General features: G+C 37.4%; 1 protein-coding gene across 1 annotated transcript in view; it reads right to left on the bottom strand.

The window, feature by feature from the left end:
* LOC100917431 (uricase) overlaps positions 1-16,439 on the bottom strand; it is a 40,693-nt gene that overhangs the window by 21,843 nt on the left and 2,411 nt on the right. The window contains exons 2-4 of the mRNA XM_023501722.2: positions 5,435-5,653; positions 2,830-2,946; positions 2,452-2,530 (exon numbers count right to left, since the gene is read on the bottom strand). Coding sequence (XP_023357490.1) covers positions 2,452-2,530; positions 2,830-2,946; positions 5,435-5,653 — 415 coding nt within the window. The remainder of the gene's footprint in view (positions 1-2,451; positions 2,531-2,829; positions 2,947-5,434; positions 5,654-16,439) is intronic.

Raw genomic sequence — 16,439 nt, 5'->3', positions numbered from 1 at the left:
CTGTTTTCCACTATCATCTCTTTTTCAGACCAAACAACCCCACTTCTTTTTACCAAGCCTTATGAAAAAAAACTATTTCAGTTCTCTATACTATCCTAAATAATTATTGCCCATAACTCAATGCAATATACCAAGTTTGGTCTGACTCAGAGTAGAGTGGAGGAGAATTTTCTCTCTATCTTTCTGATTCTCTCTCTCTCTCTCTCTCTCTCTCTCTCTCTGTTTTCTCTGTCTCTCTTTATTTGTCTATATGTGTGTGTCTCTGTGTGTCTCTGTCTCTCTATGTCTGTCTCTCTCTTTCACACACACACACACCTCTTCTTGTCTTAGATTCTATGATTCTCTTGATGAAATCTATGATATCTTTTATGACATGTTATTCAGTCACATTGAGGTAAAAGGTCACTCAGATCCCCAGGTCTTAATTTTCTTCCCACAGTTTTCCAGAGAAATAGAGTAAAACATGACAATTTACCATTTCCAGTGAGTTCAACCAAGGGAAAAAAAAGAACTGTCATTGTCTTTTTAGTAGACATTGGGTTTTATTATGTGTCCTATTTCCAACCCTACCTGAGCTCTGACCATAACTTCAATGTGGCTTTTTCAGTCTCTTGGGATGCATTGGTGATTTACTGAACATCCCATCAATTACTGGAATTCAGTTTCAAGTGATAATAATTCTGATAAGGAAGGACTTCCCCTTCCACTAAGGCAGATGTTTCAAGCTGATAAATAAATAAAGAGGTTTTGAAATTACCAGAAAGAATATTTCCCCAATTTTCTCTAACAAACGTCCTCAGTAGAGTGTTATGTTATCATGTGACCGCAAATCCAGCAAAGAATTTTAACCCAACTTAGTAATTACTGAGCACATCTCAGGTACCCAGGCTTCTCTAACTGTTGATCAAATAGGAAGAAAGGATCTGTTTTCTATTACTCAGCGCAACAAGTGAGGAATATAAAAGGGTGGCTGAGATGCTAGAGATTTTCAAGAACACATAATCTGTTAACATGGAAGACTAACGGTTTGGAGAATTGTTTACTAATATTTGTTTTCCTTTTTATCAGTTGTAATGAGGTCCACGTTGGTATAATTAATCATTTTATTTAACTTGCAAATTTTTAAATAAGCAGCAGGAATTATGCAATTATAATTGTTGCTGTTTAAGTGAATTTAATTTAATATCAATGACTGGGTGGCAGAGAGAGTACAAAGAGTTACGCACAGTGCCTGACATGTAGTAGGTACTTAATAAATGCTTATTGATTGATTGATCTCCATCTGTAAACTTCCTTCTGGGTCCAGTTCAAATCCCACTTTCTACAAGGCTCTCTCTATCCTCCTTCATGATAGTGCTTTCTGTCTGTGATTACATCTAATTATGACAGCCATCTTCAGTCTTCCTGATCTATATCTGGTTCTAGGGGAGAAAGTGAGACTGGTAAGCTCTCCCTCACTTAAATCCAATGCACTTTCATGTCATAGCATCACCTCCCTGATGTCATGATCATATCTGAGAATGAAGAACAACACACAAATTGTAGAGAAAGCATCCAGCTGCATCAATAGAGTTTCCATATTTGAGAACTGCTTCTGTCAATGAAAGCACGGGCCCATTCCCTATCCCCAATATACAAATATCCCCAATATATGCTTATATGTTTGTATGTATGTCTGTATATATTTTGTAAATAAATATACCTATAGATTTACATGTGTGTGTGTATGTGTGTGTGTATATATATAGATCCTTCAGAATATCTGGACTTCCTCATATCCATGATTTCCATGTCCAAGAAGCACTAGACTAGAATTCTTATCCCGAAGGGGATTGAGTCTTTTTGGGAGCCTCTTGTATTTATGATTTTACTACCCAAAAAGTTCTAGCTTCCTAAAATTCTTAACCAAGATGAAAATAAGTCAAAAGACAGTGTTTTAAAACTTTCCATTTTTTTTCTCAGGTGTTGACTTCAATAGTGCCAAAGCTGTCCTAGGGAAGGAGAGAGTTTTCTTCTGCTTGGATCCAGAGAGGAAGACTAAGAACAAGAATTAAAAGTATCCAAGATGCAAATTTAGGATTTTTATAAAGAAATAGAATTCTTGATCACTACAGCTACCCAAATGTAGAATGATGGTTCTTGTTCATTGGAGATCTGCCATAAAAGACTAGAATTCACTGAGTATGTCATAATGAGAATTCTGTTCTAGATTTAGATTTGGATCTGATGATTTCTAAGATCTTTTTCAACTCTGAGATTCTGGTATTCTATGAGATAAGTACTCCTTTGATAGAATCCCAAGCTAGAGTGTAAGTTTCCATCTCGAGTGGAGGTAACCTTCTGCATTCTCCACAACAAGGTCTCAGTCTTAAAAAAAACAGAAGAGTGTAGGGAGAAAAAAAGAAATGCTACTACAATACCAATTAGATGGATGGTGAAGCCCTTTCTTACCATTTTGAAACTGTTCAACTTCACAGAAGTGCGTTCCATTAGGAGTGTTAATAAATGCATGGACGTGCTTCACTCCATTCTGAAAATGAGAAAAATATCCAATAAAATTTTAGTAGCAATCCGCATGTATTTTCTAAGTGCCAGACACTGTGCTAAGTAACAGTCTCCATCTTTGAGGAGCTCACATTCTAGCAAGCACAACACATACATAAATACATACAAAATAAATACATAAATACTAAATAATATAAAGAGGCAATCACTGGCAGCTAAGAGAACCAGCAAGGGCCTTGTGGGGTAGGTGATGAATGAGCTGAGCCTGAATAACACAGGTAGTTTTAGATACATAAATTGGGAAATACAACTTATTGAGCTGACCTTTTCCAAACGTTTCCAGGGAGCCTGTTCAATATAGACTTTGGCTCGAGTAACATGGTTAAATGAAGAAAGAAAGTGTTCACAAATATCCATGGCAAAGGTCTCTATGGTTTTGATCTGCAAAGAGAAAGAAAACAATAGATGACATGAAAACTGCTCCCAGGTAGACAACAACAATAACAGCAATAATCAAAGAGCTGTCACTATTATAGCCTCCATTAATGATCTGCAACTTTCTTAGAGTCATGCAAAAGGAATTTTGGAAGGAGAGTGAATTCATTTTCATAATTATCCATAGGAACTAGCTAGCATGGTGGTACAGTAGAAGCTTTGGAGCCAGCAAACCTGTGTTCAAATCCCACTTCTGTCATTCTCTACATTGTAATTGTGAGCAAGTCAATCTCCCTGAGCCTTAAGCTCTATCTTTGTAAAATAAAATGAAGTTCATAATATCAAAAAACATTTTCATTTTTTAAAATGGGTGGGGGAGGATAGGGGACTGACTAAACTGCTTCTAAATTTAAAGTTTATAAAACATTTTCCTAATACAGGCTAGAGATGAATATCTGTTTCATAGATTATACAATCTTAGACTTGGAGCTAGAAGGAATCTTATAGGACATTGAATTTGATTCCATTTCAAAGACAAGGAAACTGAGGGTAAGTGATGTTTAAGTGACTTGCTTAGGATCACACAGTTCAGTCATTTCAGTTGTGTCTAACTCTTCATGATCCTATTTGGAGTTTTCTTGGCAAAGATCCTGGAGTGGTTTGCCATTTCCTTCTCCAGATCATTTTACAATTGAGAAAACTGAGGGAAATAGGGTTAAATGATTTGTTGAGGGTCACACAGCTAGAAAGTATCTGAGACAGGATTTGAACTCATGAAGATGAATCTTCTTGATTCCAAGCCCAGTGCTTTATGCATTATAGAATCACCTTGCTGCTCATACAGCTAATAAGTATCTAGATAAAGAAAGACTTGAACTCAGGTCTTTCTGACTTGAAGTTGCTTCTTCTACTCCTCATTGCTATGAACATCCAAATCATATGGCCAACCTACTTGAGAATTTGAGTATTGAATGTTTCCTGACAACAATCCCATAATGCTCAGGTATTATTGTTCCCTTTTTATGGGGGAAGGAAGGGAGGCTCATTGAGATTAAGTGAATTGTCCCACGAACAAACAGCTAATTAGTAAAACTGCCAGGTCTATCCCTTGTGTTCTGTTTCGATCTCCGGGGCTCCTTTAGCTATCCTCTAATTGGACTTCAGCTTTCTCCACTGGAGCCCACAGTCTTTGGAGCTGCCAAGAATGGTTAATAAAACATCTTTAACAGATGAGAATCTGTCCTATTTTTAAAAAAGAAGTCTCCCTTGAGCTTCTATAACACCCCCTCAGAAACCCATTCTGAGGGAGAGAGTGTGGAGATGGATGGGTAGAAAAACAACTCCAAATACATGTCCTTCTGATGGCAGGCGGACAAGTGTGCTCTTCAAGTACAAATAGCTCAGGTTTTGTACGACGATTTGCAGTTTAGCTACAGAACACTTTCCACCAAACAACCCAATAAGGTACACAGGAGACTGAGATTCAGAAAGGTTGTGAATTACCCAAGTGCAACATTGCTGCTTAGCGGTGTGGGCTGAGATTCAACACCTGGTCTTTTAATTCCAAATTCAGGTCTTTTTCCATCGAACCCCCAGTTCATCTAACACTGAGCATGACTGCTTGCAGTTTATGGGTAATTAATGGCAATGAGAGATGGGAGGGTTTAACAATTGGAACAAAGAGTTAAGAGAACTGAAGTAGAGTTTCCTAGCATTCTTTTTGTCAGAAGACAGGAAGTTGAAGTGGAGGAGGGGATGGTAATAGCCTTCAGAAAATACAAAATGTCAGAAATCTTAAGAGGATTTGAAGGGATTCTTGACAGAGCTACTTGGAGTGTTTACTTTTAAAAAAAAAAAATGTGAGAGGATTGGAAGGGATTCTGGAAAGAACAGCCCTGTTAGCTCACCAAAATCTCCCCCAGAACAATAGAATGTAAGGGTTGGAAGGAATCTCAGCATTCATCTGGTTGATTCTTTGCCTGATCCCTTCTATGACATCCCAAGTAGCCATCCCAGGACAACTCAGTAGAAAGAATGCTGGATTTGGATTTGGGGACCTTGTTTCAAATTCCATCCCAGAAACATGTTGTTTGCTTGAATTTTGGCAAGGTCCACCTCTCTGGGTTTCAGTTTTCTCATCTGTAAAATGTGGGGTTGGTAATAAATGGTCCCTGAGGTTCCTTTTCAAATTAATCTCCAGTAAGGAGAAATCTATTACCTCTTCCAGGCAGTCCGTTTCACTTTTGGTCTCAAAGTATTTTGATCTGGAAGTGATCTCAGAGAAGGAAGGAAGAAAGGAAGGAAGGAAAGGAGATAAGGAGGGAGGAAGAGAAGAAGGGAGGGAGGGAGGGAGGAAGGAAGGGAGGAAAGAAGAAAGGCATAGAAGGAGGGAGGGAGGAAGGAAGGACATTAAAAAGTCATGAGAACTCCAAGTAAGCAAACAAGCAAGCCAAAACAAGATGGAATATCCCCAGAAAATACATAGCAGACTCACCCCTTTGAATTTTGCCAGAACATGGACGGTGTTCTTGATTGTATCTGTGGGAATGATGTCAGAGTTGTCTCCAGAGAGGTAATCTTTCTTGGTCCTCAAAGTGAGCTGGACCGACGCTGCCACTTCCTTAATGCTATGGTATTTGCCATCGCGTTGGATGTGGAGAACTTTGACCATATCCTTTCCATATCCAGTGCATACAAATTCCACATCCCCGTTCTATAATAAAAACAAATTTATTTTAATTTCGTTAGATGATTGACATCCCAGGGAGCCAGACAATGACAATCAAACAAGGCTTCACTTCTTAGTTGAGTTTTGGTTTTATATCCTTAGTCATTGGCATGGTACCTGGTACATAGTAGGTCTTTATTAAATGCTTGGTGATTATTGATGAAGGTTTATCCATGCCAGGTTTTCATACAACTAATGACAAAGGATAAAATTCTGGATGTCTGTGGAACTGTTCTGTACAGATTAGTTAGGAATGGGGTCAGGTCTTCTGATTTCCCTGTAGGAAACTCCTTGGTGAGAAAACACCCTGTACTAATTAAAGGTGGCAGCCACTCTGCAACTTAGAATTTTAGGAATTGCCTAGACCAGCAGAAAGTTAAATGACTTGTCCAGGGTCACATAGTCAATAGTTGTCATAGGTAAAACTTGAATACAAGTTGTCTTGCCTCTAAATTCTCAATTAACTGCAGGAGTAAAAAGTCTCAAAAATGGATTATTATATTAGTCTATATGCAATAAGAGAAGTGTTTTATTCTGGTTTTGTTTCCCAGGATATAGTACTAAATAACAATTAAATGAGTAGGTGAACAAATAGACTTTTACATACAGAAGTGGTTTAAAGGAGGTCTTCATTGACATCTAATGCAGGTGTGACTTGGTCACTTCCCAAATCAATAAACTCGCTATTATTCTTGATCAAGTATATCCTCTTCTGTTTGGTTTTTAAAGATTTTCACAACCTGATCCACTTGCCTGTGTAGACCCATTGTAATCTTGCTCTCTTTGCTCTCCCTTCTATGGTCCAAACCAACTGGCTTTCTTCTTCTTTAAACATGGCACTCTTTCTTGACCAGTGCTCATTCTACATAAACTCTTACCTTTTCTCCAATTTGAAGAATCCCTCACTTCCTACAAAATTCAGTTCAAGTACTGTCATCTACATGGAGATTATCCTGATTACCCCCAACTACCAGTGTAATACAGGGGATCATTTACTGGGCCTGGAGTCTGGAAAACTTGAGTTCAAATCCAATCTTACCTATGTCTTCTTTGATTTCCTCAAATGAAAAATGAGAATTGTGATACTACCTACCAAAGAGTTGTGAGGAGCAAGTGAGATGATCTTTGTCAAATGCTTAGCATGGTATCTGGCACATTGTGAATACTGTGGAAACGCTTGTTTCCTTCCCCTCCCCCTAAATTACTATGTGTTTTATTTTTCCTTTTTTTCTGTATGTACTTACATATCTTCCTTTCCCAACTGACTACTCTCCTGAACATCACCTCAGAAACTTGTCATCGGAGATCCCTTCAGCTCTGAAACTCATACCTTCTCAGTACCTTCCTTCCCCTGGGACCCTTCCTTCTCTCTGATTGGAGAAAGTGGAAGCAGCCAGTGGAGAGATCCTTCCACTCCTCATCTAAAGAGGAGTCCCAGGGTAGTCATCTCAACCCTTCCCACTTGGCTTCTCCTTTCCATGTGTTTGCTGTCCTCCATTAAATTATGTGTTCCTTGAGGACAGAAATTGTCTTTTGCTTTGCTTTGTATCCACACTGTTTAGCACAATGCCTAATACTAATAGGTCCTTAATACAAATTTATTTACTGACTGACTGAGTATATATATATATATATATATATATATATATATATATGCACTTATACTTAATATATACATTTATATGACATGAATTTAAAGAAGGGTTCTGTCTCTTTTTTTATAGCTGTATCCCTAGTGCTTAGCATAGTACCTGGTACACAGCAGATGTTTAATAAATAATTATTATTTGATTGAATACTAGCACAAAGTCTTTACCTTTGTCTCCCTAAAGACAGTTCTATTTCTCCAGACATGTCTGTGAGCACAAAAGAATGAAGCATCAGAAACTGAAGTAAAAAGGAGACTGGAAGTCTAGAGACTCTTCAGAATTAGAGCCCAGACTGAAAAAAAGCTCCCTGCATAAAGGAGACATTTTTCTTATGGATGTTTAATATAGATGATGGATTTTTATTTCTCTAGTCTGAAAAGTAGGTGAGTGGGTGGTATCTTCAGGCCAATTGAAGAATTATTAAGTCATTTGTTAGTTGAAACAGGTTATGTCTGTAAGTTTAATGGTAGAACTGGTCTAGTCATACTTTAGAATAATAGATTTAGAGTTGGAAATGACGCCCCAACCTACTCATTTTACTGACGAGAAGACTGAGGCACATAGAGGAAAAGTGATGTCCAAGTTCCCATGGCCAGTAAGGAACAGAGTCAAGGCTCAAATTTAGGTTGTCTGCTCCTAATCCCTGGCTCTCCCCATTATACCAAGATGGAGACCTTTTACCTTTGGTCACACTAGCTTATCTTGATTTATCAACCAGCAATCAGAGAGGACCACAAAGGAATAATTGGTCTGGTTGTGCAGCCATGTGTTTGTGTGTATATGTATGTATGTATATATATATATATATATTTGTGTCCATCCATACATAGAGATCTGATTAATTAATGTGTGTATGCATGTATGTATATATGTATGTGTATATATATATATATTTTTTTTTTATGTCTATCCACACATAAAAAGAGAGATCTGATTAATTAAATATTTATGGGTGTATCTATCTATCATAACAAAGAGTCACAGAATTCCCATTAGGTGTCATGTGTCCCCTTGCTGCCCATGGTCCTTCAGAAAAAGAAGTGCTTAATTTGGATTGTTAATATTTCCATTTTATGCATAAGGAAACTGAAGCTGAAAGAAGTTGAATACTTAAGGCAGGATTGAAACTCAGGTCTTTCTGTCTTAAGCCTCCCAAATTCTCTCCATTATACCAACTAATTCAGTTTGCAACTAATTAATTGACAAATATTATTATCTTTTTTTTTTTTTTTTGCCAAACACTATGTATAGTTCCAACATGATGAAAGACAGCATGAAGAATAGAACAGAAAAAAAAATCTATTTGGTGAGACTGTAGTGTCCATGAAAGGCTGAGATGTGTAATAAGGCTGGAAAGATAAAATGATGGTAGATTATGACGGACTCTAAATTCCAAAGATATCTATGTTTGATCCTTGAAGAAATGAGGTACTCCTGAAGATTTTTAAGTAGTAATATGGTTATATCCACACTTTGGAAAAAATCTCTTTGGCAATTATATAAAGATGCATTGCAGTGGGAAGAGATTTGAGATAGGAAGTCCAATAGAAAGATCATTGCAATAGTCCAGGCAAGAAACAAGTAAGGACTAAACTTAGGGAATAATTGTATGAATGGAAAGAAGAGGATTGCATCCAAGAAAAATTGTGAGGGTAGAATGATGTGGCAACTGATTAGACAGGATGGCAAGAGTGAGTAAAGAGCATAAGATGGCAACAAGGTGATGAAATTAGGCAACAGGAAGTACTAACAGATACAAAAAAGTTCATTATCTCATCACTTGAGATAAAATATAACAAGTTATTTTAGACCTTTAAATCCAAACTGGACTAAACTGGAGCTCAGGACAAAGATGTGGATTAAATCTAGGAGTCATCAATAGAAAAATTATAATTAAACTCATGTGAACTGATGCAAATCAATGAGAAACTGGACCTAAAACAGAATAGAGAGAAGGGAGCATGCTGGATATCTTTGGGGGATTTCATGGTGCTTTTTAAAACCCCAGATATCTTGAAGAAAAGACCTAGCTTTTTTTTTAAGCACTAATATTCTTCCAGTGACGTATGATAATGAGTCATCGTTTACTAGTGTCCAAAGAATTGAAGGCAAGTGTCACACAAAGGGCAATGAAGAACTGGTTGGTGGACATGAGTAGGATGCAGCCCATTAAAATGAAGAATTACAGAGGACACGCTGTTCAAAAGATGAAACCACCAGAGAAATGTACGGTCAGAAAAAAAAGATGGGCTAATAATGCAGCAAAAACCAGGGATGACCTATGGACAAAGCCTGCTTGCTCCACTGGTGTCCAGCACTAGAAGAGGCAGTCCCTTGGCACGGGGGTGATTTGGACAAGAGCTTTCCAGGATAAACAGGCATGGAGAGGAACAGTCTGCATCATAAGACATAACACCGAATGGGACCCATCAAAGCAACAAAGTATAAAATCTGCGTGGTTTGCTTGGGAAGATTGTATAATCACAAAATGACCCAAATAAAAGATACTGGATCTGGAGTTGGGAGAAATTTGAGTCGGAACTCCAATTCTGCAAGTTATTTTGATATCTCTGAACCTCAGCATCCTCATCTGTATAATGGGATCAATACACAACTGGCCACATGATATCACATAAGGAAAGCATTTCAACAAATTTCATCAAACTATGAAGTGATTTTTCCCCTTTCAGTTTTCCTCCAACTTTTAGGAAGAAACAAACTTCAATTTAGCTATATTTACTAATCTCAGGGGGAAATTTAAAAGGCAAACCTGATTATTGACTGAAAATTTTCCTTCTCTATTTTTTATGTATGTGGGGGGTGAGAGTAGGGGAGTGAATAGAGAACTAATTTTTTTTTGAGGCAATGAGGGTTAAGTGACTTGCCAAGAGTCACACAACTAGTAAGTGTCTGAGGTCAGGTAAAAACTAGTAAACAAGAACTGCGTTCCTTATCTGCTTTTGACTTATACTAACCATATGACCTTGGATAAATGATTTAATTTTGATGACCTAGATAAGACAACAAGACTGTAAGTTGCAGAGAAACTAGCAGTTTGCTATGCCAAGGAAATTATGGGCCTGGTCCCCATCACTTTTTTTTTTTTTAGCTGAGGCAATTGGAATTAAGTGACTTGCCCAGGGTAACTCAACTAGGAAGTGTTAAGTATCTGAGGTCAAATTTGAACTCAGGTCCTCCTGATTTCAGGGCTGGTGCTCTATCCACTGTGTAACCTCGCTGCCCCTCCCCATCCCTCTTTCTAAAACACAGAGGTAGAGCAGTAGTATTATTTCAGCTCCATAAAGCTAGAATGCATCATTAACTTAGCTCCAAACTTATATTTCTCATAAAAAACAAACCTACAAATACTTCTATTGGTCTTTGTCGCCATACCTAGGTTCTGGCAGGGAAACAACTGGGCTTTATGTTACTCTTAAGCTCAAAATCATTCTGATCAAGTTAAAACATTAGTAGAATCTTCCACCAGAAGAAGCCACAGGTAGAGAGCTGTTTGGAGGAGATTTAAATGGTTGGAACACCCATGTTTGTATCCAGGAAGGATACCCATTTCTCCTTTTTCCTGGCTGGCTTCCTTTCACTCAGACTATGACGAGATTGTTTACTGTTTGTTTCGTTTGCTATATTATAAGCTTCCCAGTGTCTACTCCCCCGTCGACTGCCAGAGGGAAATATTTCAATCTTCATATTCAGTTTTGCATTTTTTCTGATATTAATAAATGTGCTTTGTTTGGGATTTGTTTTTCTGAAAGCCTGAGGAAAATCGAGGGAAAATTGTTTGGGGAGATAGGGGAAAACTGCCACACATTTTGATGAAATAGCAGGAGTAGAACTGCAATTCAATCTAAAAAGACAGTATCTTTCCCCCTCACTCATCCCTATCTCTCAGCAACAATATGAAAACACACACTTAAAAAGCCAGCTAAAAAACACCGATGGGAGAATTCTGGGCCATGTCTTTAGAACACTTCACACCTGTGTAAACAGCCATATGATGATGGCAGAATAGATCCAAGAACAAACTGCACTGAAAGTTAGAAAACCAGTTTCCTTTCTCTGGTCCTTTCTTTAATTTCAGAAAGGTCTGCTGAGTGCCACCTTCAGAGATCTTATCTCTAAAATGGGCAATAATCATAGCAGCTAGTATTTAAGCTTTGCCAAGGTCCTTCCAAATACTATCTCATTTTATCTTTACAAGCACCCTGTGAGCTAGGTGCTCTATCTCCTTTTTAAAGTTGAGAAAACTGAAGTAGGCAGAGATTGTGACTTTACCTAGCATCATACATCTAAGGCTATATTTGAAGCCTGATTTTTTCTGACTCCAGGCCCAGTGCTCCTCACTATGCCAATCAGATCTCTCTTTATAAGGAATAAGAATATATTCCAGCTGCATAGAACACTGGTAGTACACAGAAAAAAAAAAAAATACTTAGCATACCTGAGTATCAAGGAATTATGGGAAAAGTGTTGGATTGCTAGCTCACGGTTCTTGGTTCAGATTCTAACACTACTATTTATGGCTGCAGGATCATGGACCAGTTCCTTCACTTTGATAACTTCCTTCTCTGCAAAAGGAGGGGCTTATAGTACTGATGTCTCTATCAGCTCTAAACCATTGTCCTAAGTTATTACTTTACTGAGTCTTAATATTTGTAACAATCATATTAATGAAAACAAGAACATTAATGATAGGTCAGAAAGTTGTAGCCAAGAGGGCAATTGTATTTCCTGATTTACCCCAAATCTGCTTCATTTAGCAAATGAGAATATGAATACCCCCAAATCATACAATGTGAAACATTGCCTTAAACCAACCGCCTGGGAAGACAGAACTGTCCTGAGTTATTGCAATTGCAGACATGAGGCCATAAAGGGATTTTGCCTAACAAATGTTTCACGAGCAAGATAACAGCACATCTGCATTAATTACAGCAGGGAGAAAGAATGGCCTGTTATATATTGAATAGTGAACTTTAAAAATAGCAGGAGCTACAGGTGCTCAGTTATTGCCATTTCTCTTCTCCTGTTATCCAGGGAGAGGAAATCATAAAGAAACACAGACCAGAATACTGATTTGTCTGCTAGCCTTCACCATACTGGCAATAGCACGAGGGAAGGGGAACACAGCAAAAAAGCCAAATTCTCATTCTGATATGACTAGATTAATCCTATCATACTAAATTCCATAGGTCATCCATGGACAAATCATTAGACATCCATGACCCTTTATAGAGAAAGGAGAGACCTGGGTTCATATCTCAGCTTTCACATTTACTTGCTATGGAATCATAGGCAAAACACAGTATTTTACTTCGATGAATATCAGTTTCTTCATCTGTAAATAATGCCCATGTAATACCTATCAACTTCACAGGATTGTTCTGGGGACCAAATAGCATTGATTGTAAAATATTTTGGAAATGTCCATCACTAGATAAATAATTTTTTTTAAACAAACTGGAGGACTAGGTCAAGGATTCTTAACCTTTTCAATGCTATGAACTCCTTATGGCAGTCTGATGAATCTATGGACCCCTCCTTAAGATAATGTTTTTTAATGCATAAAATAAAATGCAAAGGATTTTGAAGAAGTCCAATAGTTACCAGGATTTTTTTTTATATTTTAAGCAAAGAAAAGATGGACATTCATGAATATATCAGAATGTTTTTAAAAGAAGTTCACACAACTTAGGTCAGGAATTCTGACACTAGATAAATTCTACATTTCCTTCCAGTTTAATTTAGTTCTAAGATCTAGCTCATTTTCTTATGATGGATTTGGTTAAAATAAATATTGGACATTTATATCCCAATTAATCTATGGGTGAAATATAACTGCAGTGAATGAACAGAAAAAAAAAAAAAGAAGCACTTTATATTCTCCATCATCTAACTCAATGTGAAAAAGAACTCCCATATATAACAATGTATCCAACAAGTAACTATCATCACACACCTTAGGTGAGGGGAAATCTTATATAGCACTTTAAAGTTTACAAAGTATCAGATCCTCACAACAACCCTGGGAGATAGGGACTATTATTATTAATATTCCTATTTTACAGATAAGAAACTGAGGCAGATAGATTTTCCAGGTCACTCTGCCAGGAAGTGTCTGAGACTGGATTTGAACTTAGTTCTTCCTGATTCCAGATCCAGTGTCCTGTAAACTACCCTTACAGGTATCCCCTGTACCTGCCCCCAGCAGAAGCCTCTAAGGAAATGCCCTGCATACCATCCTCTTGCCCTGATCTTCTTCCCAATAATACCAATTCACTTTTCAATAGTGTTTTAAGGTTCACTAAAGTCTTCTCTCACAACTTTGTGAAATAAGTGGCATCCCCATATAACTGTCGTGTTACACACATGAGATGGAGAAGGACTCTATTTTCCACAAAGCCATGTACTCAGACCTTGGCTATTCACTGGGAAAGGATACTTCTGGAGTAGACAGGGATAGCAAGAAAATGGAGAACGAATGGATATCTCTGCAAGGGATAGTTGTGATTGTTGAGTGATGGGTAGTGATGGAGACAAGTAAGCTAGGAGCTGTGTGGAGACCATGGCCAAAAGAGACAGGCTTCAGACATTTGAACAATTTGTAAGTTGGTGTACCAGAGTTGTCTAAACTTTGCTCTCCAAATCAATTCACCCCATCTTCACAAAGACAAAGAGACAAAAAGATAGAAATAAAGAGGAAAAAAGCAGTGAGAGACAGAAGAAGAAGAAGAAGAAGAAGAAGAAGAAGAGAAGAAGAAGAAGAAGAGGAAGAAGAGGAGGAAGAAGAAGAAGAAGAAGAAGAGAAGGAGAAATAGGGTAAGAAAAAAAAGAAAGAGATTTTCCTTCTCTCGCCTCCACCCCCCATAAAACTATCATTGGAATTAGAGTTAGAAGGGAAGTGAAGAAAAATAGAGATAAGATTGTATTCATTCAGAAATATATACTATGATTGGTTTTAATTATTTTACTATTTATTTCTGTCTCTACATTTTTAAAGTAAAAACACCTATTTATCATTTTCAACACTTATTTTCTTGGGTCTATTAGCATGGAAAATAACCAAATACATTAATCTGAGTTAATTTCAAATGTTCCCAAGCAAAGCAAAGCCTGATCAAGAATATAAGTGTGAAATTCTCCATGATTTGAACTCAAGTATAAAAGGGCCAGATATAATTAAACCAGGGGACATAAGTCTTTAAACAAATGAAAAAGGCCATATAAATAAGTAATATGAGCTCTGGAAATCACATTCAGATTCTCCTGCCTTCACTTCCAATGGTGTTTCCCCTATGCCATATCGTCTCTTCTTGATCCTGGAATCTTTTAAAATGTTGTTTTTGTAGGTGGTTCCAGCTTTTAAGTGAATTGTCTTTAAGTGACAGAGATGTCTGAGTGAAAGTATGTTGAGAATATTTGAAGAATAACTTTATGCACCCATCTGCATTTCTCTGCTGCTGCGTGACAGAACAAAAGTTTAGCTCCACTGCCTCCCTAAAATGCAAGGAACACTCAATTAACTTGAAGAATAACTTCTTCATGAACATGGACAAGAGAAAGCATGTTATACAGCACTAGTCATTGCTTAGAATTAAGTCATCAAGACACCATTTCTATAATCAGTATTTAGGATATGTTTGTTGAATTTGAGCTTTGAATTTGGGACAGAATCATAGGCTATTAGAAATATAAGTGATATGAAGTGGTTCAACTTTCTCACCTTACTAATGAGGAAAGTGAGACACAAAGTTTTTAAGTGACTTGGTCATATGGAAAATATCAACCTAGGTTCTCTGATTTTAATTCCCATGTTGCAGAAAGCAAAATTCCAGAACCACAGTGATTCTTGGTAAGGACTTCCATATCAATCTAACCCAAGATGAAACAGAACTCCCATATACAACAGCATATCCAACAAGTGGCCATCATCACAAACCTTCAGTAAGGGGAAATCTGCTACATCTCAGTGAACTCCATTCCACTTTGGGACAGCTCTAATCATTAGAAAGTTCTTCCTTTCATCAAACTGGAAGTAACCCCTTTGCAACTTCTACCATTTATTACTCCTAGTTTTACCCACTGGAACTAAGCATTACAAGTCTTTTTCCCTCTTTCCCATGACAGTCTTTATATCTTGAAGATAATTATTATGTTCCATCTAAGTGTTCTTTTCCTCAAGCTTAGGAACCCCAGTTACTTCAAATGGTCCTCTTTTGACATGAGCTTCCATATCCTGTCTTTATGAAATCTTACATATATCCCCATTTCCACTTTATTGATTTGATGAGGGCTAATTCAGAATTCTTATCTCAAAATATTTCTCAATAATCTCTTCAGCATGACTGAATTTTCAGGATCTTCTTTCATGTATCAAACTGATGTTTTTCCCTTCCCCTGTTTTTTCATGGTACCCACCAACTTTAGCAGCTTTTTCCTTTACCTATTACAACTTTCCTTTTATTTGTCAATCATACTTATATCTTTTGATCCTCTATCTTTCTTGTATCAACAGAAGTGAAGTCCTCAGATCCTAAACAGAGCAACTTTGTTCTAGAGTTTCTGGGGACAAAATAAAAACATGCCCCCTAAATTCAATCCAAGCTAGTAAAACTACTCTTGAAGAAATGAAAGGAACAGATGCAGATCTTCAAGCAAACTAGAAAGTCCAATAGTTTCCTAAGATAAGTGTAGCCAGGGCATCCCAGTCCCTTAGCAGGGCTTCCTCATGATACAATTTTGTTTGCTCATTTATCTTCTCTGGCTGTCATGGAGAGAGAACCAAAAGAGCTGATTTCATATTCATGAGAGAGACACAGTGACATCAACATTGAAGTGTGTTGAAACCCCTGTCAACACTGATACTAGGCTTTATGATGTTCAGGTGGTCTCATATGGATAAGAATTAGTCTCTGGAACATTTGAGAATTCCTTATTTCAATGATGAACTTGCAGAGACAGTGAGAAATAAGAACAAAGAAACAGACTCCACTCTAAAGGGGGCTTGTGACTTTGGAGGACCTGGATCTTAGAATTAAATGAAATGTGTAGTCTGTTTTGCATGTAGTTCACATTTCTTTTTAGACTATACAGTTACTAGTCTAATT

The sequence above is a fragment of the Sarcophilus harrisii genome, chromosome 4 (assembly GCF_902635505.1).
Source record: "Sarcophilus harrisii chromosome 4, mSarHar1.11, whole genome shotgun sequence".
In the NCBI taxonomy this organism is placed as follows: Eukaryota; Metazoa; Chordata; class Mammalia; order Dasyuromorphia; family Dasyuridae; genus Sarcophilus; species Sarcophilus harrisii.
This window is presented reverse-complemented; position numbering and strand designations above follow the sequence as displayed.